The sequence below is a fragment of the Hypomesus transpacificus genome, chromosome 9 (assembly GCF_021917145.1).
Source record: "Hypomesus transpacificus isolate Combined female chromosome 9, fHypTra1, whole genome shotgun sequence".
NCBI classification, from domain to species: domain Eukaryota; kingdom Metazoa; phylum Chordata; class Actinopteri; order Osmeriformes; family Osmeridae; genus Hypomesus; species Hypomesus transpacificus.
In genome coordinates this window covers 16,535,379-16,555,417 of record NC_061068.1, presented here as the reverse complement: position 1 = coordinate 16,555,417, position 20,039 = coordinate 16,535,379, and the positions used below count along the sequence as shown (strand labels likewise).

General features: G+C 41.3%; 1 protein-coding gene and 1 long non-coding RNA gene across 2 annotated transcripts; both read right to left on the bottom strand.

The window, feature by feature from the left end:
* Window positions 1-4: 4 nt before the first annotated feature.
* LOC124470839 lies at window positions 5-12,481 on the bottom strand. The gene is made up of 2 exons (XR_006956463.1): window positions 11,895-12,481; window positions 5-99 (listed from the first exon to the last, which is right to left on the bottom strand). It is a non-coding gene; the product is annotated as an uncharacterized LOC124470839 (long non-coding RNA).
* A 2,461-nt stretch (window positions 12,482-14,942) lies between these two features.
* Window positions 14,943-19,967, bottom strand: si:dkey-19e4.5 (UBA_like_SF and PTH2 domain-containing protein). Its single transcript, XM_047024997.1, has 7 exons — window positions 19,709-19,967; window positions 18,637-18,750; window positions 18,333-18,404; window positions 18,140-18,214; window positions 17,903-18,000; window positions 16,901-17,015; window positions 14,943-16,530 (listed from the first exon to the last, which is right to left on the bottom strand). The coding sequence occupies exons 2-7, from the start codon at window positions 18,742-18,744 to the stop codon at window positions 16,444-16,446; spliced, it is 555 nt and encodes a 184-aa protein (XP_046880953.1). The 5' UTR covers window positions 18,745-18,750; window positions 19,709-19,967; the 3' UTR covers window positions 14,943-16,443.
* Window positions 19,968-20,039: the final 72 nt, after the last annotated feature.

Below are 20,039 nucleotides of genomic sequence, written 5' to 3'. Positions count from 1 at the left end.
GGGGTGTGGACGATCACGGGGTCCGAACTGCAGCGACTGACCACTCCAGGGGTGGGGCGCCGCAGAGCCGCAGGCGACGGCTCACGGACATGGGGAGACCTGTTGAAGAGGTTAGGCAGGCGTCAGTTGAGTGGGCTAGTGCATACACACACACACACACACACACTTTAACATTACATGCAGAGAAATAGCAATGAAACCACCACCGGGTTTGCTACACATGTGTACTGCTAACATTAAATGTCAGTCCTCAGCTTTTTCCTTTGCTGCCAGAAATATCTTTAGTGCCACACGACAGTACAGTATAGCTTTGGCAAAATGAGACTGACACCAGAAGCAAGATATGGCTAGATATCAAGTGTTATCAAGTAAGCAATGTCTTCATGCAACACAGACCATGGGAGAAGCCTAATATGGGTACCGGCTGACAGGAAACAAAAAGAGATAATGGTTGTGAGCGTCCTTGTTTCGGTTGAACGACACCTGCCCAGAAAAGATAAGACATTGACCAGTGGAACCACACAGTCCAAGAGGACAGTTTCAAAAGGGAGCCGATCAGATTCCCATTCAACAAACCAAATGTGCCGAGTCACGTCGCTATGGATTCTGTATTGAGTATTAATGCAACTGGAGTTTTCGCCTGCCCCACCTACAGTGGCAGCCTCGCTATGGGCCTGTTGCGACAACACTGTCTCATACCCCATACAAAGGTTTCCATTCGCTGGATAGAGGGGGCTATTCAGAGAGGGGAAAAACAACAGAGGCAGATCCCTGTGCCATTAGCTGTCCGCCCCCTCCCCGACAGGACGGGCTTATCTGTCCTCGGGCAGGCTGGAGTACTAAGGAGAACCAGTGGGGGCGTTTCCCTCACTAGACGGCATATGAGAGCAAAAGAACGAGACAGAGAAAACGTCAGAGAGAGAGAGAGGGTGAGAGAGAGAGTGAGACACAGAGACATAACGACAGAGCGGGTGAGTCATCCAGCATCAGGCTCGGCCCACATGTCATGTGATCGCACATACTGCTGGGACACTGACCCACACTCATCCTCTGTGTTCTCTGTCTGTCTTTCGCCGTCTCTCCTGCCCTCCCAGTCCGAATGGTCCGCCTGCTGAAGAGGAACCCGGTTTTTCCAAACACCGTCATTCACATGCTCCCGAAAGACTGAGGTCATCTCAGGGCCATGCCCTGAACACGGACCCACACGTGCACACGTCTAGCTACGTCTAGATACCACCGGACAATGCAGGGTGTGGTTTTCACACATACAAGCAAACAAACAGGAAATGATCCAAACAAAACATCTACAGAGAAAACGAACAATAAGTCTGTCCTGTAGCTAGACTGAAACAAAGTTCGAAGATGTAGGTCGAACTATAGTAACTATTGGCAAAAACAGCTCTGAGATGCATGGCATTTAAAATGCTGTCTCCTAGCTACAGTGGCTGGCTTGCGTTCACAGTCGATGGTTACTACCACTAAGGCAACAACAAGGGTGGCTAACGACTAATAATGTCAAGGTCAGTTGACCCTGGGCATTGTTGCACTGAATAGAATTGGTGTAGCAGGACCACAGGCAAATAATAATCAGAACAGGACCAGGTCTAGGGAATAGGTGTGGCTCACAACCTGTTTTTATATTTCTATAATTCTTTCTTTGTTGTTCTTGAAATGGGTCCATTAAAATGACCCAATGGCCATCGAAACAATATTAAAAGGTCGGTTATTTAGGACATCAAGATCTGCTACTCTTATTTTCCTTTTTTACTGTTGAGTCCCCATTTTAGCCTTTCCATTCTTGTAATATAATAATATCCAGACTTAAGTCTAAGCATTCGCTGCTGTACAGTGTTCAACACCCCACCCCCCAGAAATTTTGCCTCACAGTCCAATTTTGGAACAGACAAGTTCTGGTTATGTAACAGACGGCAAGGTCACAAACGGGCAACAACAGTGTGACTGAACGCTAGTGCTAAAAAGAAAAAAAGGAAACTTCGAGCTCATGGGTGCACACTATCACAGAAGTGCTTAGTCAAGCAACTTGACTTGTTAATGGCTCTGCTACTGTACCAGTGATCCATTTTAGTGACTAAAATAGCTAGTTGCTACAAAGCCACAAAGGGAGTTCACTCCTGGGCCTCTTCCAAAACAACCAGACAGTGAACTGGGAGGTTGATTCCATAAGTAGAAGCAAAGCTTTTCTTTACCTTTCCCTCTCTCCCTAGTTTGCTCCCAGGCCATGAATACTGGGCTCAAATTACCGGCAGACTCAACAAAGTCTGTTCACTTCCCTAGAACAGGGGCCATTTTGGAAAGGAGTCTGAGAGGGACACAAAATGAACAGCAGAGGATCCCCTCCCTCCCTCTCATCCCTTCTTATACCCCTCTCCAATTCCTTCCTTTCCTCCCCCCACCCTTTTCCTTTCTCTCTCTAGACAGGGCTGAGCTCTGCTAGACACACTTGTATCATTGTGTCATAAATTATTTGATCTCTTTTTAATATTTAAATGACTCACATGCTCTGGTGTCCCTGGAGTGACATAGTGTATGTGTGTCATCACCATGGGAAAGAGGAGATGGCCGTGTGTGTAAATAAGTAGACGGCGCACCAACAGCAGACAACCAAGACAACAGTACACTGTACACAGCTCTGAAAAATAAAATACCTAAGAAAATAACAAATATTTAATCATTATAACTATAGCCCCCTATAAAACAAAATAACTTGGATAGTTAAAACCCCAGGAAAAGAATTACCGGGACGAAATAGTATATTTAACTTAAAAAATGGAGGGGGCATTTATTTTTAACCATTGAACACTGGTGATGTGTCTGTCACCGTGGTTACATGGATTCGAATCACTGGCTTACTTAGACTGAAATAGAATTATACCTTTCTTGTAAACACCTTTGTTCGAATAATTGCGGTCCGACTATGATCCGATTGACACCCGGTCGGATAATAATTAAGTCGGTTGATAATTCGGACATCGCATGCTTGTAAACGGTGAATTGGACAGGACATGAACAGGACTCTGCGTCTTTGCGCATACTTGAGATCCCGCCGCCCTCCCTCCCAGGTCTTGACCTGGAAGTCGAAAAAGACGATAAGTTGTCACTGCCAGGAGCTGGCCCGGCAGAAACAAACAAACAACGCGAGCCAATAGCGCCGTTTGCATTCGCAGTACTCCTATTGTCATCATGCACGAAATGTAGAGGGACATAGCTTCACCTTGCTCTCCGTCTTTCTCGAAATGTTGATGTTGTTGGTAGTGGTAAAGAGGTCAAGCGGAAAGGGCTGTATCACCACTAGTTGTAATGAAAACAGTGCCACGTATCGTACTGGGATATGACATGCTTTCGGCCAATGATTCAGTTTATTCACTGCCATATATATATATTTGGATAATAGCAGTTGCCCCAAAAAATAGCATTGTCCGAATAAAGCTAGATTCAAATTGATACCATAATGGAAACATAGTGACTGAGTAGCTTCCACCTCCTGCCTTTGGTCCCTTCCCCCACCACACACAGCCTATTCAAATACCCTAGAAATACACTTACAAACACACACTCGCTTTACTATTTGAGCGGTCTGGAGAGTCCATTGTAATACACTGTCGAGCAAACCTGCCTCTAAGCAACACCAATGTGTCAGTTTAGACTCCTCGCCGTCTGTGGAGATTACACTTGCTCCCTCACTCACAACCCCCACACAAATCCTCAGGGAGTCCGGCCTACGTGACGTTCTATCTGGGACGTGGACGCGCTGTTCCCTGCCAAGTGTTGGTTACATGAACAGAAATTAAGTCCTATCAAGGAGAGATACAACAAGGTAATAACAGATGCAAAGGTAACAAGATGAAGAACACTGACAGAGGGTGCGATGTAAGCCCAGTTTCTTGTGGAAGCCTCCGGAAAACTATATGAATAGCTTGATTAGGTATCCTTTACACCTCTCTCTTTCACATACATACATACATACATACATACATACATACATACATACATACATACATACATACATACATACATACATACATACATACATACATACATACATACATACATACATACATACATACATACATACATACATACATACATACATACATACATACATACATACATACATACATACATACATACATACATACATACATACATACATACATACATACATACATACATACATACATACATACATACATACATACATACATACATACATACATACATACATACATACATACATACATACATACATACATACATACATACATACATACATACATACATACATACATACATACATACATACATACATACATACATACATACATACATACATACATACATACATACATACATACATACATACATACATACATACATACATACATACATACATACATACATACATACATACATACATACATACATACATACATACATACATACATACATACATACATACATACATACATACATACATACATGATGTTAGGGACTTATCAATCATGTGCGTGCAGACTGGGATAAGCACTTCATATTTGCTCTGCAGGGGATATGCATAAAACATCAGGGCATCTACTAATCTGGTCCCAGTTGTACCTGATGCTTACAAAATACCATTAGCCTGACTCAGATACAACATGCTTATCAAGAGAGGCTACAATGGCTACTTTATTCCTATATGTGATGATATATACTGTATGCATACAGACAAATTTATTAAATGTGTGTTAGGGGTGACAGTGAGAGGAGTGCAGAGGTTTTGGGGTAGCACAGCTCTCAAAACCTTCCTCTTTACTTTCCTTCAAATAAAAATGTTCCCTAAAGTAACTACACAATCTAAATTGCGTTGACCACAGTGGCCTTCTGCACACAGGAAGCAGTTTTTCTACACACAAAAAACCAACCCCATGTCCCCTAAACCCAATTACAAAGCAGAATAGCAGTCTAGATCAGATATGGCGACAGGACAGCCTGCCAACAGGAAGTAAACATCTGATAGAGTAACGTTGAGGATGATTCTAATGGTGCTAAGTGAACAAGGGACCAGGCAAATCCTTATACGGTCAATTGTTCTGAGCCCATCTTTTGCTCTCAAGTGGCCCTCCTACCATACTGTTTACCTCTAACCAGCTGGCTCAACACATGAACGCATGGCATTGTTGAAGTAGAACGTTAAATTACAATCGTTCAACATGTTGCCCACCCATACTAGGTTGACTTCTGAAGAGAATAGGGATGTAAAGATACACTGAGGTCACAATTCGATGCAATTCACGTGTTTATTATTACATTTTTAAACTAATGACATTGATGAAAAATTGACAAAAATGTGTTACTTTATTTCTCAAGATAACTAACAAAGATTATATATTATATATATAAGATATATATATATATTTGTATATATCAAATTCAAATATCCCTTTTTACTTTAGGTAGGGAATAAACCATGCAAAACTATGTATCTTTCATTTTCTTTGTAAAAGTGAAGCAGAAAATGTATCCTTTGTGTTTAACTTAAAGTTTTAAACACATCTCAAGTCCGATAAATGAGTAAAACAAGGAAAGCATCTTCAACAAAAACTTTGCCTGTGTTCCTAGCTTGGAATTTGCCTTGTTAATCTCAATCTTAACCTGCGGTAGAGCATTCACAAAATAGGTGCAAGCAGCAACATCGTAGCTAGCGCCTACTTATCCGTCACCATCCTTTTGTCTAGGTATCTTACGTTCATTCCAACTTGGTCAACACCCACACAGAGCGTACCACCACAGCTTTGCAGACCATGGAATAAAAGTGCCTTGTAGCTGCATATATGAATGCCAGGTTAGCGCATACCTTGTTGCATCTACTGATGTCTAAAGGGGATGTCAAAAGTAGATAGGGTACTCTGTTTACAATTTTCGATTTTAACCGTCACATATTAACCATCTCACTTTATTCATAGAAGAGAAGTCAACATTTGGCGACATGGCCACGATGGCAAAAAGGGAGATATCACCATGTTGTGATGTATGCGCGTGTGCAGGGGGGTGCAACCGACCATTACCACAACAATGTCCAGCTGTCTGAATGGACCCTGACCAGACCAGGGGATGAGAGGGACACAATGGAGAACAAAGGGAGCACGGGTGCCATAAGGGGGGGAGACAAGAGGGTGAGAGCGGATGACAGAAGGGCCGGTGTGACACAAAATCAATCATCTGTTTTTGGGGCAAACAAACCGGGGTCTGTCTACATAAGACTACATAAGGCTACGCAGCAAGTGAATTCGACAATGACATAGCTGCATGTGTGGGGTTGGCCATACGTGGTTTTCCCTCGCTATCACTTTCCGCTAGTCAAAATCCAGACACTAGAGCTGTCTTTGAATAAATTACAAGGGGAAAAAATACTTAACTGAGCTGTAGCTGGAAACGCAATACAACGATTTGACATACAAAGTCAACGTGGTCGATGTGGCTAGGCTATGTTGAACGTGCAAAAGGACAGCTTTAAAAAAAATCTGGATCGGTTGCCAATTGGGTGGTGAGGGTGGAATTTCTCCCTAAGAAGTCTGGGAGACCAATCAATTATTAAAAAGCATGTCCTGTTATAATTAGCATTGTGCGTTACCATAACATCATATGCTCAATATTTGTCCATTGGATTTTATTTTATTCTGATTCATTACTGTATTACTTTTGTCTTTCACCTGTCTCTCTACTGCTAAATGTCCCCAAGTGAGGATCAATAGAAGTATTTTCTATCCATCTACCATGAAAAAGACACAATCTCCTCTGTCACGTGACTATGGGCTGTGACAAACACATTTGCATTCCATTTCCTCCTGTGGCCAAAGCTCTTATCCAGCGAGACAGACGAGTCAACCCCTCGCTCCACCTCACACAAAACCTCAAGAACATGTACACTGTAATGCTGAGCTAATGTCACACGGACAACACTGGAAGCCATTTTGATTAGCCACGGAGTTCATAGGTTGTTTTTTTACTTGAAAGAGTCAAATACTATATAAAATGTCCTGCATCCGACGCTGTTTCTTGACTAATTTCACTGAAGTGAAAAAACTGTCAGCAGCACTTTTAATTATTTTTTCTACAAACACTCTTGTTTCAAGCACTGCATAAAAAGTTAAGTGTTGAGCATTTTAACTTTGATGGGAAAGCCCTACCCGATGGGGTTATTCCTTATTTGCTCAGTGACAACACCCTCTGAGCAAACACACATACATTCAGAAAAACTGTGTGTGTGGTTTTGCAATGTTTTTGCATGGTGCAAACCAATCTGTCAGTATTTTCTGCCAGGTTATTTCTTTATTGGCCTGGTACATACTTCAGGAGGTAGAGCAGGGGTGGGAACGATAGTAGGGGCTAGGGTGTAGGGTTGGTGGGGGGGTCAATGTGCTGAAACTTAAAATGGCTGCAGGGGGTTCAAAAGGAGAGAAACAAAGATATTGCTATAAATTCTCTTCTGCCACGCGCTACAGCTTGTCTTATATGGGCATTTGTAAGCAAGAACTAAACAGTGGTGGTGTGGGTCAGAGAGACAGCGCCTGTGTGAGTGTAAGAGAAAATCAACTGAAGAACGGAGCATAAGGGCGCAAAAGCAAAGACAACAGAGGACATGAGGAGCGGAGGGAGTGAAGAGACAAGCAAAGAAATAGAGCTACAGAGAGCAAGGCACACAAGAGGGATGGTTACGTAGTTTGCCTGCTCCTCCCCCTCCCCTCCCAGCCTTGTTTTTTTCCCAGCCTCCTACTCCATTATTCTGCCAAGAAGCCTTACACCTCGCCACACAACAGAAATTACCCAGCAGAGCCCACTGCAACACGGCTCCCACAGTGCTGAGGACGTGCTGAGGAATTGGCGCGCCCCATTGGACCAGCTCCAGAGCTCCTGGGCCAATCAGAGGGCACCAGGGAGACAGGCGTCACAACGACTTGTTTTTAACCCCATTGTGCAAGACGGGCCAGCAACACAACACAGAGCAGCTGCTAGAGAGAAAAGAGAGAGAGACAGAGAGAGACAGAGAGAAAATAGAATATAGAAAGAGAGAGGACGAAGGCTGGGGAAAGAATGTAATAAGTCACACACAAAACACACCTCCCTCACACAAACGTTAGGATGTTAGGTACGCAACTTTTATTGGCATAAAAAATAGGAATTGAAGCTTTTCAAAATCCACAATGAATATAATAATAGTCTAACACAGAAGACAAAATAGAAAGATGAACAAAGAACGGAGTTAGTTAGGCTCTGATACCATGACCATTTTCTACGAAGCAATGGTTGCCTAGCAGAAGCCAAAGAAAAATTGCCCACACTGCTATGAAGCAAGGTCAAAACTACAAATGGTCTTGAGACATTTTACAACAAACAGGGTTCTCTCATTCAAATTTAAAGATCCACAACTGAATTTGATCCTCGAGTTCTTCAACCCAATCAAACATCAAAAAACACTGACTCAGTGCTCAAAAAAGAAGAACACACACTACGGGCGTTTACATGTCAATAACCACACCTGCCCTCCGTGTAATGTCACAGGGTGTCATCAGCATTCAAATGGGGGTCTAAAAAACGTTTTTCTCCTCTTCCTATTCCCCACAGCAACTTCCCCCTCTTTCTCTCTCTCTCCCTCGCTCCCCAAGAATGGTCTGCACTGAGATGGAATCCTGTCTTCCTCTGCTGGAAATGGGCCAGCATCCTGCTTCTCCCCCACTCCAACACACACACACACAGAGAACTGAGGTAGTTCAGATGTTGTACATGCATATAACAGTTCATTGAACAAGACGGAACATGTGCTTTGAACTTCCCTTTCAAATGATTGGTCTTCCATGAATTTAAACATGTGTTACTCAACAGTTAATGACCACTTGCTTTTTGGAGCTGGCCTATCCTTCAACGTGAGTCAGGGCAGACTAACCTTGTACGTCTGCACATTCCTTTAGATCTTCAAAAGTTACAGAGGCCCAACGTTTGGGGGGGAATTCCACAGCCACCAGAGACACAAGCACACACATACACACAAAGCCAAGGGAAATCCAAGCAGAGGTTATTCAACAGTACTGTAGAACCTCAAAGACCCAGCTTTCACATGAGAAAGAAAAAGGCATTTTTCACTCACTCATTTGGCCCTGCTCCTGAAATGAAGCAGTTTTTACATGTCACATGGCCAAATAAAGTAGGCTGATAATGGGAAATAATTTTAAGTGTTGGCCAGAAGAAAGAAGAAAAAGATGTGAGGCATTTTGGAGAATGAGGAACTAGTCAGTTTGCCCATTTGAAGGAATTTTAGGTTGGCAGGTTGGCTTATAAAAGAAAGCCATTGTTTGCCTCTATCCTAACTTGTCCATGCTTTTCTTACGGGGCTGTGTGCTTGTCTTTGTCTCTCGGGGAGCACACCGTTTGTTCGAGATAACAAGTGGGGTCAGTACAGGGGGAGTTTGGAGATCTCATGTTTCCAATGACTTGAAGTGGCCAGCAAGGCTAGAGGCAGAGGCTATTAAAAGACATGAAAAACTATTCTGAGAATGTGAGTTGCCCCCTAACACAACAGGATTCTGACAAATGCATGCAATAGACGGGCCTCAAGATCTACCAAAAAATAAGGCGATGCTTCGAAAAAATGATCAGCTACTGTAGATTTTGAGGTGGTAGAGGTAAACATTTCACCGAATGTGTTTGAGTTAGTGTTTTTTTGTTTTTACAGCCCTGGAAAAATACTACGATGACAAATGCATCCACATATCTCTTTGGTGAACTTTATATCTAACCTAAAATATTCAAGTTAAAAACCCTAGACTGATCTACTTCCAACTTCGGGAACTACCAGGAAATAATTCGTAAGAACCCGTCATACAGCAGATCGGACACTAAATGTTCCTTTTGACACGGTCGTCATACATCCGGTATCACACTGGCCTACCCAGTCGAAACTGACGGAGAAAAACAAGGTTTTTTCTTCCCTGTTGCACATTTTGCAGTTTTGGCGGAGAAGGCATAATGTAAACGGCATATGTAATGTAGTCCATGACATATATGTGGTGTGCAGTGTTGTCGTTAGGTAGGGTTGTTGCTATGTTACAAAAACATCATAGTTGATTCATATCAAATAAACGTTAAAATGCCCCAAATCTAAACCATTAAACTCATCTTAACCATACAAGCACCAAGGGAAGTAATGCAAAGCACAAGATGTACATATCATTTAACCGAATGTATGATTGAACCACAAATCACAATAGCAAGTTCCCCTCATTCGTATGTTTGTGCTGCATTTTGTCCCACGTACTAGCCTACACAGGGTATCGCAAGTCACGCAATGTTGTTCTACACAGTTTGAAGCACAGCAGCCATTCCATTCTCGCTCCATGATTCTCACTCATGTCCTCGCCTCCTTCGACTCACTTGTTGTTCAAATGAAAATGGAGTCTAAAAGAGAAACGCGAGCTCCCCTCTAAAATATCACCCATTCTCCTGGTCGTCACAGAGCTTGGGGGATGGGGGAGGTGGAGAAGACGGTGAAAAGCAAGTCACTACTCTCAAGTTATGGCTTTTTGGGGTCCAAGTCTCCAAGTCGGGTCTTTAATGTGGCCAATATCAAACAACTACAAGCCCGAACATTGTGAAGGCCAATATAAGCTTGATAAGGCAAACACGTACTTACTTAGCTTATTTGCTAACTTTAAAACACGTGTAGCTTTACCCACATCACGTTGATGTCACGTACAGTGCCAAACTGATGGCATAACAGGTATATTTTCCATGTAGTTAAGGCACGGATTACGAAAATCACTGATATCATGTGAGGGCACAATAAACTGGAAACTGGCCAAAAAGTTAGCTAGCTAGAATGACGTTAGTCTTGCTAGCTCTGTCATACCCAACTACACCATTTCTGACTTTCCTAATTGTCTTTTGATGTTAAGATGCAACTTAACATTAATGTCAGCAACTACTAGACAACTTAGCTACTTATCAAAAGATTTCACTTGTCAGATAAGCAACACAATAACAAAGCAAAATAGGCGTATTGTTGGTTGGCTAAAACTTGTCTTGATAGCTAGAGGATTAGCTTGCTAACTTAACCCACAGCTCAAACATTTTGATATGCAGCTAGCTAACTAGTTCCTGAGTCAGATGTGTTTATAACCCCCAAAAAATTAGAGTTTACAGTTCATAAAATATTGCAATATAATTTCGATACTTGAATAGTAAAAAGGGACAAGCCAAATGGACCTTAAGAAACAATATATAAAAGATAAACACTCAAATAATTCAAAATAAACACTTGGCTTGCCAGGTAGACTAGACTACTATTGGAGCCAGCTGGTTAGATGGATCAGATGTAAATGTATGTCGCTAGCTAGCTTGCTAGAGGCTAACTAAGAAAATGGGTCTGGGTTGTTCGAGACACTGAATGTTGTCTATGAAATGCATTGTACTCAGTTGCCCATCTCAAAGAAAGTCATATACACTGTTAAATTAGCTATTGTTTCAAGTATTTGTGAACATATTGTATGGCTAGCTAATTGTTTAGCAGGAAAAACTGCTGTGGTTGTGTTGGTCAGCTAGCATTCTTCCATGCGTTGCACGAGGACCTGACCTAAACCATGGAATATCATTCTACAGACAGACAGCACAATGACTGTAGCATATGAACATTTTTATGTTAGCTAGCTAAACTTGAACTGTGAAAGACTGATTACAGACGTCTGTCTATGTGGGCGCAAAAAGTAGTCTTCAAGACCATCTGGTGAGCAAAAACAGCCTACAGTATTTTCTATGATGCTGAGATACTTACAGAAGGTAAGCCAAAGTATCATATATAATAACTAAAGCAGTAAACAAGCATGCTTTGAGATTAAACCACTTACCTAGAGAGACATTCCAATCCAGTACGAATAAAATAAATAACTGTGTTGTATGCAGATCTTCGAGTATTCCAACATCAAATCGACTCAGACCACAAGGCCTGCACCTCGGCCTCGGCGTCTCCTGTATCCTTTGCCCTCAAAAGTAGCTCCCTCTTCTGGTGTAGGAAACAAACTTCTCACTGTCCCCACGTAAAGGTTTAAAGTTTAATTCCGTGTACTGTTTGGACACAGCACTTCCATCGAGTGTCTATGTTAAAATCCCAGTGGTTTAGTCCATTTATTATGGTGTTATGAATATTTACAATCGATATTTATAAAAGGGTATATGCTGCTCTATGTGGTATAGGGCTCTGATTCTGTCTCGGGTCCTTACATTCGCTGAGGCACCCATCCCCCTCCTCACCGGCATCGACCGCGGGTCCCAGCGAAACTGACACACAACCACGCCACGGGGTTTCCTAGGCGACCATGCAGGGGCTCACTGCTTTGGGAGGGCTTTCCAGAGAAGCCCTGCCTCCTGTATATAATTGGTCAACGATGTGTCCATCGTTTTGGAAAATTGGCATAAAACAAAACCATTGGACCATTCGGGCGCCTAGTTTCGTTGCTCGTCGACGCAAAGAAGGCGTATCCTTTTTTGAGGAGGGGTTATGGACCAGTTCAATCTTGCAATGTGTACTGGTGGCACACAGGATTGAGAGCAAGTGAATGAAAGTTGGATTCGGGGAACATTCTATACAGAAAAAATGGATCTGTGTTTTCACAATTGAGGGACATTTAAATCATTAAATGCAAAAGCCGTGGAATGTATTGCTTTCTATAGTGGGATTATATTGTTTAAATGCTTTTTTGACTTGGTTGGGTATTATCATTTCAAAGGGAAAAACCTTCGTTACGTGATACAGAGTAGCCAACCTTTAGCTACACAGGGTCTCCGGTGCGCTATACCAGGGAATATGTAAGAGGTAGGGTCAGCCCCACCTAAATCATATGAATGGAGTACGAGGTGTCGCTCTTGTAAAATCTGGCCCTGGATTGGACAGGGAAATTATCCAGTTTACGGACTGCATTCTATTACTGCTGGTCCCTCCTCCATTCTCAAATCTGTCCAGATACTTCGAGATAGCGAGGGACAACACTCTTCCGTAATAATGCCATGGACTACATATAACCTACCTACCATCAAAAATGGCTGTAATGTGCATTTTTGAAGATCAGAATTGGTAGAACAGGTAGCCGTCATCATATTTGAAACGATCAAAAATATGTGCATTAATGAAACTGCGGAAAGTGTAATTCTTATTTCAACAAGATTATTTATTTAAATCTAAAATCGGATGCCCGACAAATACTGTAAAATTGAATAGCATAATAACCACTATATTTAGATTCTTGATCTGAACGCCTACGTCCTTGAAAAGAAGTACTTCAACATGTCTGATATATCGGATAGGAATGAGATTTCATGCGATTGGTTCAGTGGTGTGATGTCATGGGACGAAGGAAACGAATTGGGATTGGCTCAAATGACAAATGCCAACGTCATTGTTGCAGTGGTCCGAAAAACAGAATTTAATTAGCTACAGATAAAAAATAAGATGTATAACCATGTATATTAAATACGGGGTGATATGCGAGGCAATTTGATGGTGTATCCATTGCTTTATTTGGACAATAGGTAAACATTATAGAAATATGGAAGCTATAAAAATGACATACACGTTTAGGTACAAATAAAATTAAAATTAATGTGAACATAATGTAGGCTACAAATTAAATGTTGGCTCAATGTGCTTGATACTTTTTGGTCTTAACACTAGTACCAATCAATTAGTGAATTAGGATACAGTTTTACACAATGTAAATAAATACTGCCACCTTGTCTTGTCTTGTTTAGCCACTCCCCCGGCCGGAACCCAGAAAGGAGTGACACGGAGCGCTTAAACGTTTCGGAAAGCAACATGTTTCGAATTTGTAACAATGTAAAGCTTTTTGTAAACTGAATGCTTAATATGAAATATTACAAGCAATTAAAGAAAGCAACATTTAGCATTTATATTTAAGGGTGGCATGAACAAAACAAACTATGGATTTTGCATTACAGTATAGCATGTTATGTAATGTTGCACTATTTGAGGGCTAGGATTTCCTGGGTTTGTTTTTTGAAACATGTAGCCTACTCTTGAATACGCGTGTCATGTTTCTCATGAATACTTTTATTTTATTTGAGTCATATACCGTACACTTGGTTGTTGCACAGATATGGTTCTGATAGTATTATAATATGAAACATAAGTTACCTAGTTCTCCTTTAAAATAAATGTAATTATAACTTTAAAAGGAAGTATCATTCAATTATAAGAATTCGTTCCCCAATTTGCCTTCATTCTGATAGATTATTTGTTTGCTTATTTGTTTGTTTGCTTTACCTGGAGAGGTAAACTGAGGAGACATGGGCTTGCATCTCCAAAAATAAATATCTATCCCTTGAGATTTTATTGATGACTATAGTGAACAAAACACGGTTATCAATATGTTGTTTCCTTAATCCACTATCAGCTCTCGGGCCAGGTATTAACCATATTAAATTGTAGTAGAGTGTATCCAGTCCTCCCATATTATCTGTGATTAGCTGTTCTGAGGAAATGTACCCCATGCTTCTTCAGCCAGAACTAGTGAAGCATGTGACTACATATTTCTTTCTGGAGAAGTATTTCCAAGTTTCCCAGCAACCATGCCAGACCAAGGCAGCCTTCCACAATACCTCTATTGTCAGTGCAGTGAACTAGCTACATAGCAAGTTATGTCACATGGGCCAGCTAACCAAGCAAGCAGCTACTCGCTTGAAATTCTATTTGCCCACCCCCACCGGTGGTTTGATACGTGGCATACAGATCTGTTCCAATTCAAAAAATTACATCATGATACAAATTAATAATCAAATATATGTCTGCAGTATATAAAATGTCACATCTTAACATTAACTGTTCTCTAACATTGAAATGGCATATTGCTTTAATATAACTAAAACAATAACAAAAGTCTGTGTCATTTAGTTGACCTGGAGGCATTTTATTTGTCTCCTCAGTCTTTGAACAAATGAGTGGTAACACAGGGAGGTATCAAAGTGCTAAAACGTTACAGAGATTAATGTGGCCATTGATTTTCAAATGGTCATTTAAAGAAAAAATAAAACTTTCATTTAACTGTAACATGCATGACATTTTCCTTCAAATCAATCTGCAAAAATAATATTTTGCCACGAGTAGACCTTGACTTGTCAACAGCTTAGAATGGCAACCCAACGTCCAAATACAATTCCTTTGTCTAAACCAAAGAACAAGGAGAGTTAAGACACAATAGACATTTAAACTTTTAAGATTCTTTGTAAATGTTTAAGACCATAAGTGTGTGAACAACTGAATAATTGCACATTCATTGCAAAATCCATATTCTTCATTCATTTTAAAATTGTAACATTTTGATTTATCAACTTACCTAAGGCAAGTATAATAAAGACTGATCATGAACTAGAAGACCACATTTTAGTTACACATTTTACTTGTGTAAATTGTTATACACAAGAATTAGCAGGAGTACATATGCTGGGGCACTCTAAGTATCAACACAAAAGAAAATCTCATCCACAGACTGAGTCTGTCACTCCCTCTCATATGCTATCATGAAATACAAGTCAGTGTTACTCAATGTAAATCCCAAATCCAGGAATTGTACCTTTCTGAGAATGCTTCAACATTTTCCTTTTGCAAAAAGAAAATCAACAATGTAAGAAATTCCATTGGAAACAGTGCAGAATCATAAGAATGGCACACCAGATTATATATGGCCTTATTGGACATATGTAAACGTAAAGATGGCCATTTTACTATGTAGTGTTTTAGTTTCTATAGGATAAGGGTCTTTGGGAGAGAATGTTGCATACAAACACCATTTAATTTTCACATAGAAAAAAATAACATTGAGTAGAGCACTCTTTGAGCAGTAACTTTAACAGGGAGATCCTAAATCTAGCAGGATTTCATAATGATTGAATATCTATCCCCTTAAATTACGATAACAACAGTAATGTACAATCACCAAAACACGCCAAATCATACCTTTAGCTGGGGAAAAATGACTATGGACGTCATGTTTTTTTAATATACCACATATACATTTTGATATGATAATCATATATAGTAATGGACTCTCCCTTTAACTAGCGGAATTTTCTCTTATCACCAAGATATATGTCAACATGAATAGTAGTCCTGCCTTCAACAACGTAGTCTGCTCAAGGGACCAGTTCTCTTGACTCCCGTCTGCTCCCCACAAATCTCCAGTCAGTGGCTTGGACAGGGAACGGAAGGGGAAAAAATGGCTGAGTGTTATTCTTTTGTTGTGGTTGGGTCATGTCTTGTTTTTCTCTTTTTTTGTTTTCCTTTTTTAACAGGTTGTTGTTACGCTCTTTCATGCCTCTTGCTGTGAAGGAATGCCTCCCTCTGCTGGTCGCCCCCAGCGGCATCACACAACTTCGCTGTTTAGTCCTTCAGAGCAGCTTTAGACTTCCAGTGACGTTGTTCACCATCTCCTCCTCCCCCATGATGGCCAGGACAGTACGGGAACCAGCCTCCACCTGCCAAAGGCCGGAGGTACGCAGGATTTAGGCGAATGTTTGGTAGTTTACCACTGTGGTAGCATTATAAAAGTACTAATATGGATTCAGTGAGATTGAACTATTTCATGTATCAGGATATATAATAATCATATTTATTTACTTGGACCATTGTTGTTTATCATAAAGAACAAAAAGACAAATGAAGTTTGTGATAAAAGTGGCAATAGGGGTTAGGTAGATGCCATTGTCTTCCACCTCAAGCACATCGACCACTACGACGAGCACAAGACGACTGTGTACTTCCCTCGCAGTGTCCCTGAGGCAGACAGCACCGAGAAAAACAGCTTGTAGGACAGGACTACGACTCCCATGTTCCACCTTGTCTTACCTGTGTGAGGCCAGCGTCCTGGACCAGGTAGGTGGGAAGGCTGAGGCTCATGGCCAGGGCCTGCAGCTCCAGGAGGTGAGCCATGTTGGTCCCCTGCACTACCACCTTCTTAGCCCTTCACAGACGGGCACATATGAGAAAACCACATTAAATACCGTATTTGTTCGATTAAACGCCGCCCTCAAATAAACGCCGCCATCGATTAAATGCTGCACCAAAAACACAAGTACATCACAAGTGTATTATAATTCCCTTGATGCACTGGCAGACACAAGTGGTTTTCTTGCTACAGGTTTGAAGCTTCTTCTCCAAATCCACTATGAAAACTAAACCCACAGTATAACGAGAAAATAAAGCCACCAAATAAAGTCACTTAATAATACTGAATTTAATCATATAATTCTAAATTATGACATTGGTTGAAAACAAATTATACATTATAAAAATTTAATTTTGACAATTACATGTAACCTACAATATAGCGAGGTAGCTGACTTAACCACTGGCGAATTCGCCTTTTATCAACCCCAAGTTCATGTGCTACAGATCTGTTTCTGCTGGTGAGTGCTGTTTCTGTTTGAAAGCTAAAGTGTAAGAACGTTTCGGCATGCTGCTTCGGATTTCCTCACAATGTAGACACGCGCGCGGCTTCAATTTTATACTAGGCTTTATGTTTGACCTCCTTGTCCATTCTTTGTTTGTCTATGGCCGCACTGCAGCTGCAATTCTCTCTTGCTAATTAAACACCGCCCTCGAATAAACGCTGCACCAAAAATGATCATTGTGTAATAAACGCCGCAGCGTTTATTCAAATAAATACGGAACATGAAGTAGAACATAAGCTACTGCCATCTGTCAAAATGTATTCTGTCTGATGAAATTACAAAATCATCCCTTCAACTTTGAATGTTATTTGAATCAATCAACAACATTTGTATTTCCCTCTGATGTAACACCAGTTTAAATGGCACAAGAGAAGACCTCGCCAGAGCGGGTTCTTACCCTCCGTGGTCCCATTTCCAGGCCATCTCCCGCCAGCTGTTCTTCTCCTGCAGTGCCTGGTAAAGTCCCACAGCGGCATGGCCCACCTGTGCTGCCACCTAAGGGACACAGCGCACACACTTACCTCTCACAGAGACAAAGACCACTCTTTACAAACCACCATTGTCAATTCTTTAGCCACATTATTTCAAACCAAGAAGACGTTCAATAAAATGTTGCAACAATTTCTCAAAAGACCTTTCCGACACCCATGGCGAGTTCCATGTTCACCACAAACACCATCTTGAACATGAGGTCATCGTCTCCCTCCTCCTAGAACGAATAGATACAAGAAGAGGCAGGAAGTTGTTAATCGCAGGTCCAAGGCACAGAACCGCAGAGCTAATGTACCACGGTGTACCTGTGTGGACTAAGGCTATCTTATGGGCACCTCATTCTCCAGCTTGTTGAAGTAGTACATGGCAGCCTCTTCAGCAGATACATTTCGGGTGTGCAAGAGGGCCTGGGGACAGGAACAAACAACCTCTTTACTCCATTAGTTGTTTTTGTTTTTTGGAGTGAGAGAATCAACAGGTAAAAGTTATGAACTGAAAAATATAATCTACATGAATTTAAGTGATTCAGTCAAGATGTGACACTTCATATCCATTTCGCTCTAGGTAAGAAGCCCTTTGTTAGGACAGCCCAAGTAGGGCATGGGATAGCACCCTGTGAAGCTTTTTGACTTGCTTTACCTGCTTGGCAGCCTCCTCTGGGATGTCCAGCTCTCTCAGCTGCTGCAGGTACACAGGGTTGACCTCCTGCGAGCCAGAATCTGGGCCTGTCTGCTCAGAGGGCTCCATTGTTAGCTGAGGCAGCAAAAAAAGAAAAGTAAGCGTTGACTTAGTCATTGTTATTTGATATAAGTTTACTCTGAGACACAACATTTTAGTAAAACTGGTTTTCGAATGGGCATATCCATAAAGCTAGTGGTAACTTGGTGGCTGAGGTTTCACTGCAAGTGGTGCACACAGGTTGTTAGATCAACTGAGTCACAATCATGACACTTTGTGTTTTTAGATCGAAGCAAAGACTATTTCGTTTTCGAGGCTAGGGTAGATTTAAGCTTCGCTACTATCGCCGCCAAGTTTGCTAGTTATTCAACTAGGTTAGGTAATTCCATTTAATGGCAACTCATGCTAACTTGCAAACGTTCTCAGGTACTGCAGCAGGTCTGACAGGGATATTATTGACCATTATTCATGTGGTTATAACATCAGCCCCATGTGAGGGTTACGCAATGTTAAAATTATATGACATTCATTTTAATCTTTATTTAGTATTTCAGTCGCAAGTCACAGAAGGCAAACGCTCTACAAAGCTGTTAGCCTTGGTAGAAATAAACTCCCTCTGATTGCTCAGGCCGTCTAGACTCCAGCTTACTAGCTGGCATTGTTAGCCTAGAGCTACCCGAGTAGTAATAGCTACCGTTCTGTAGCTAGCTAGTTACTTAACTTGATAAGTGTAGCAATAATTGGTTGCTGATCTTGCCAGCTAGGTCCAAGAAATGCTAGATAGCCTAGCTATTTAACAATGACTAAAACCTAGCTAGTCTAGCTAGGCTGCTACGTCTAGTACGTGCATTGCTAATACTTGATGATGCAGCCCAATTAGTTATATGCATTAAAGGACTTGTAAGCAAATGCATATTCCAATTCACAAACAAACATTGTATTAAATGAAAGATGCATTAATTCAAGACTTGAGCTAGCTGGCTAGGGCTAGCATTATAGCAATACACCACCGCCGGGTAGCTGCCACTCCTACCTGGGCGTCGCAGCTAGCTTGTTAGCGTTAATTAGTGGGCTGAAAAAGCTTGCTTGAAAACCAGTATCTCCTTTTTCCTGAATCACTGCGTCAAAAACAGGTTGTTGTTTGGGGATAGATGACATTCATTTAAATGGAGCAGTGGTGAATTTCTCTCTTTACACCATTTTGTGTACCGAATTGCTGCTCCAAAGTAAGTCGGAAGCCATCAAATGTAAAGTCCTCTGACATCCTGTTCTTGCTGTAAATAGGTTGTAAGGGACAGATAAAATAAAAGATGCGTTCCACTTTCAATTCAGCAACATGTTACTCATCACGTCAAGAAATAATC

Excerpts from the sequence above, each read along its gene's own strand:
- si:dkey-19e4.5 (XM_047024997.1), bottom strand. The coding sequence starts at position 18,744 with ATGGAGCCCTCTGAGCAGACAGGCCCAGATTCTGGCTCGCAGGAGGTC. Across the intron at positions 18,215-18,332 it reads TCAACAAGCTGGAGAATGAG|GAGGAGGGAGACGATGACCT; the intron begins GTGCCCATAAGA and ends TATTCGTTCTAG. Across the intron at positions 17,016-17,902 it reads TGGAAATGGGACCACGGAGG|GGCTAAGAAGGTGGTAGTGC; the intron begins GTAAGAACCCGC and ends CCGTCTGTGAAG.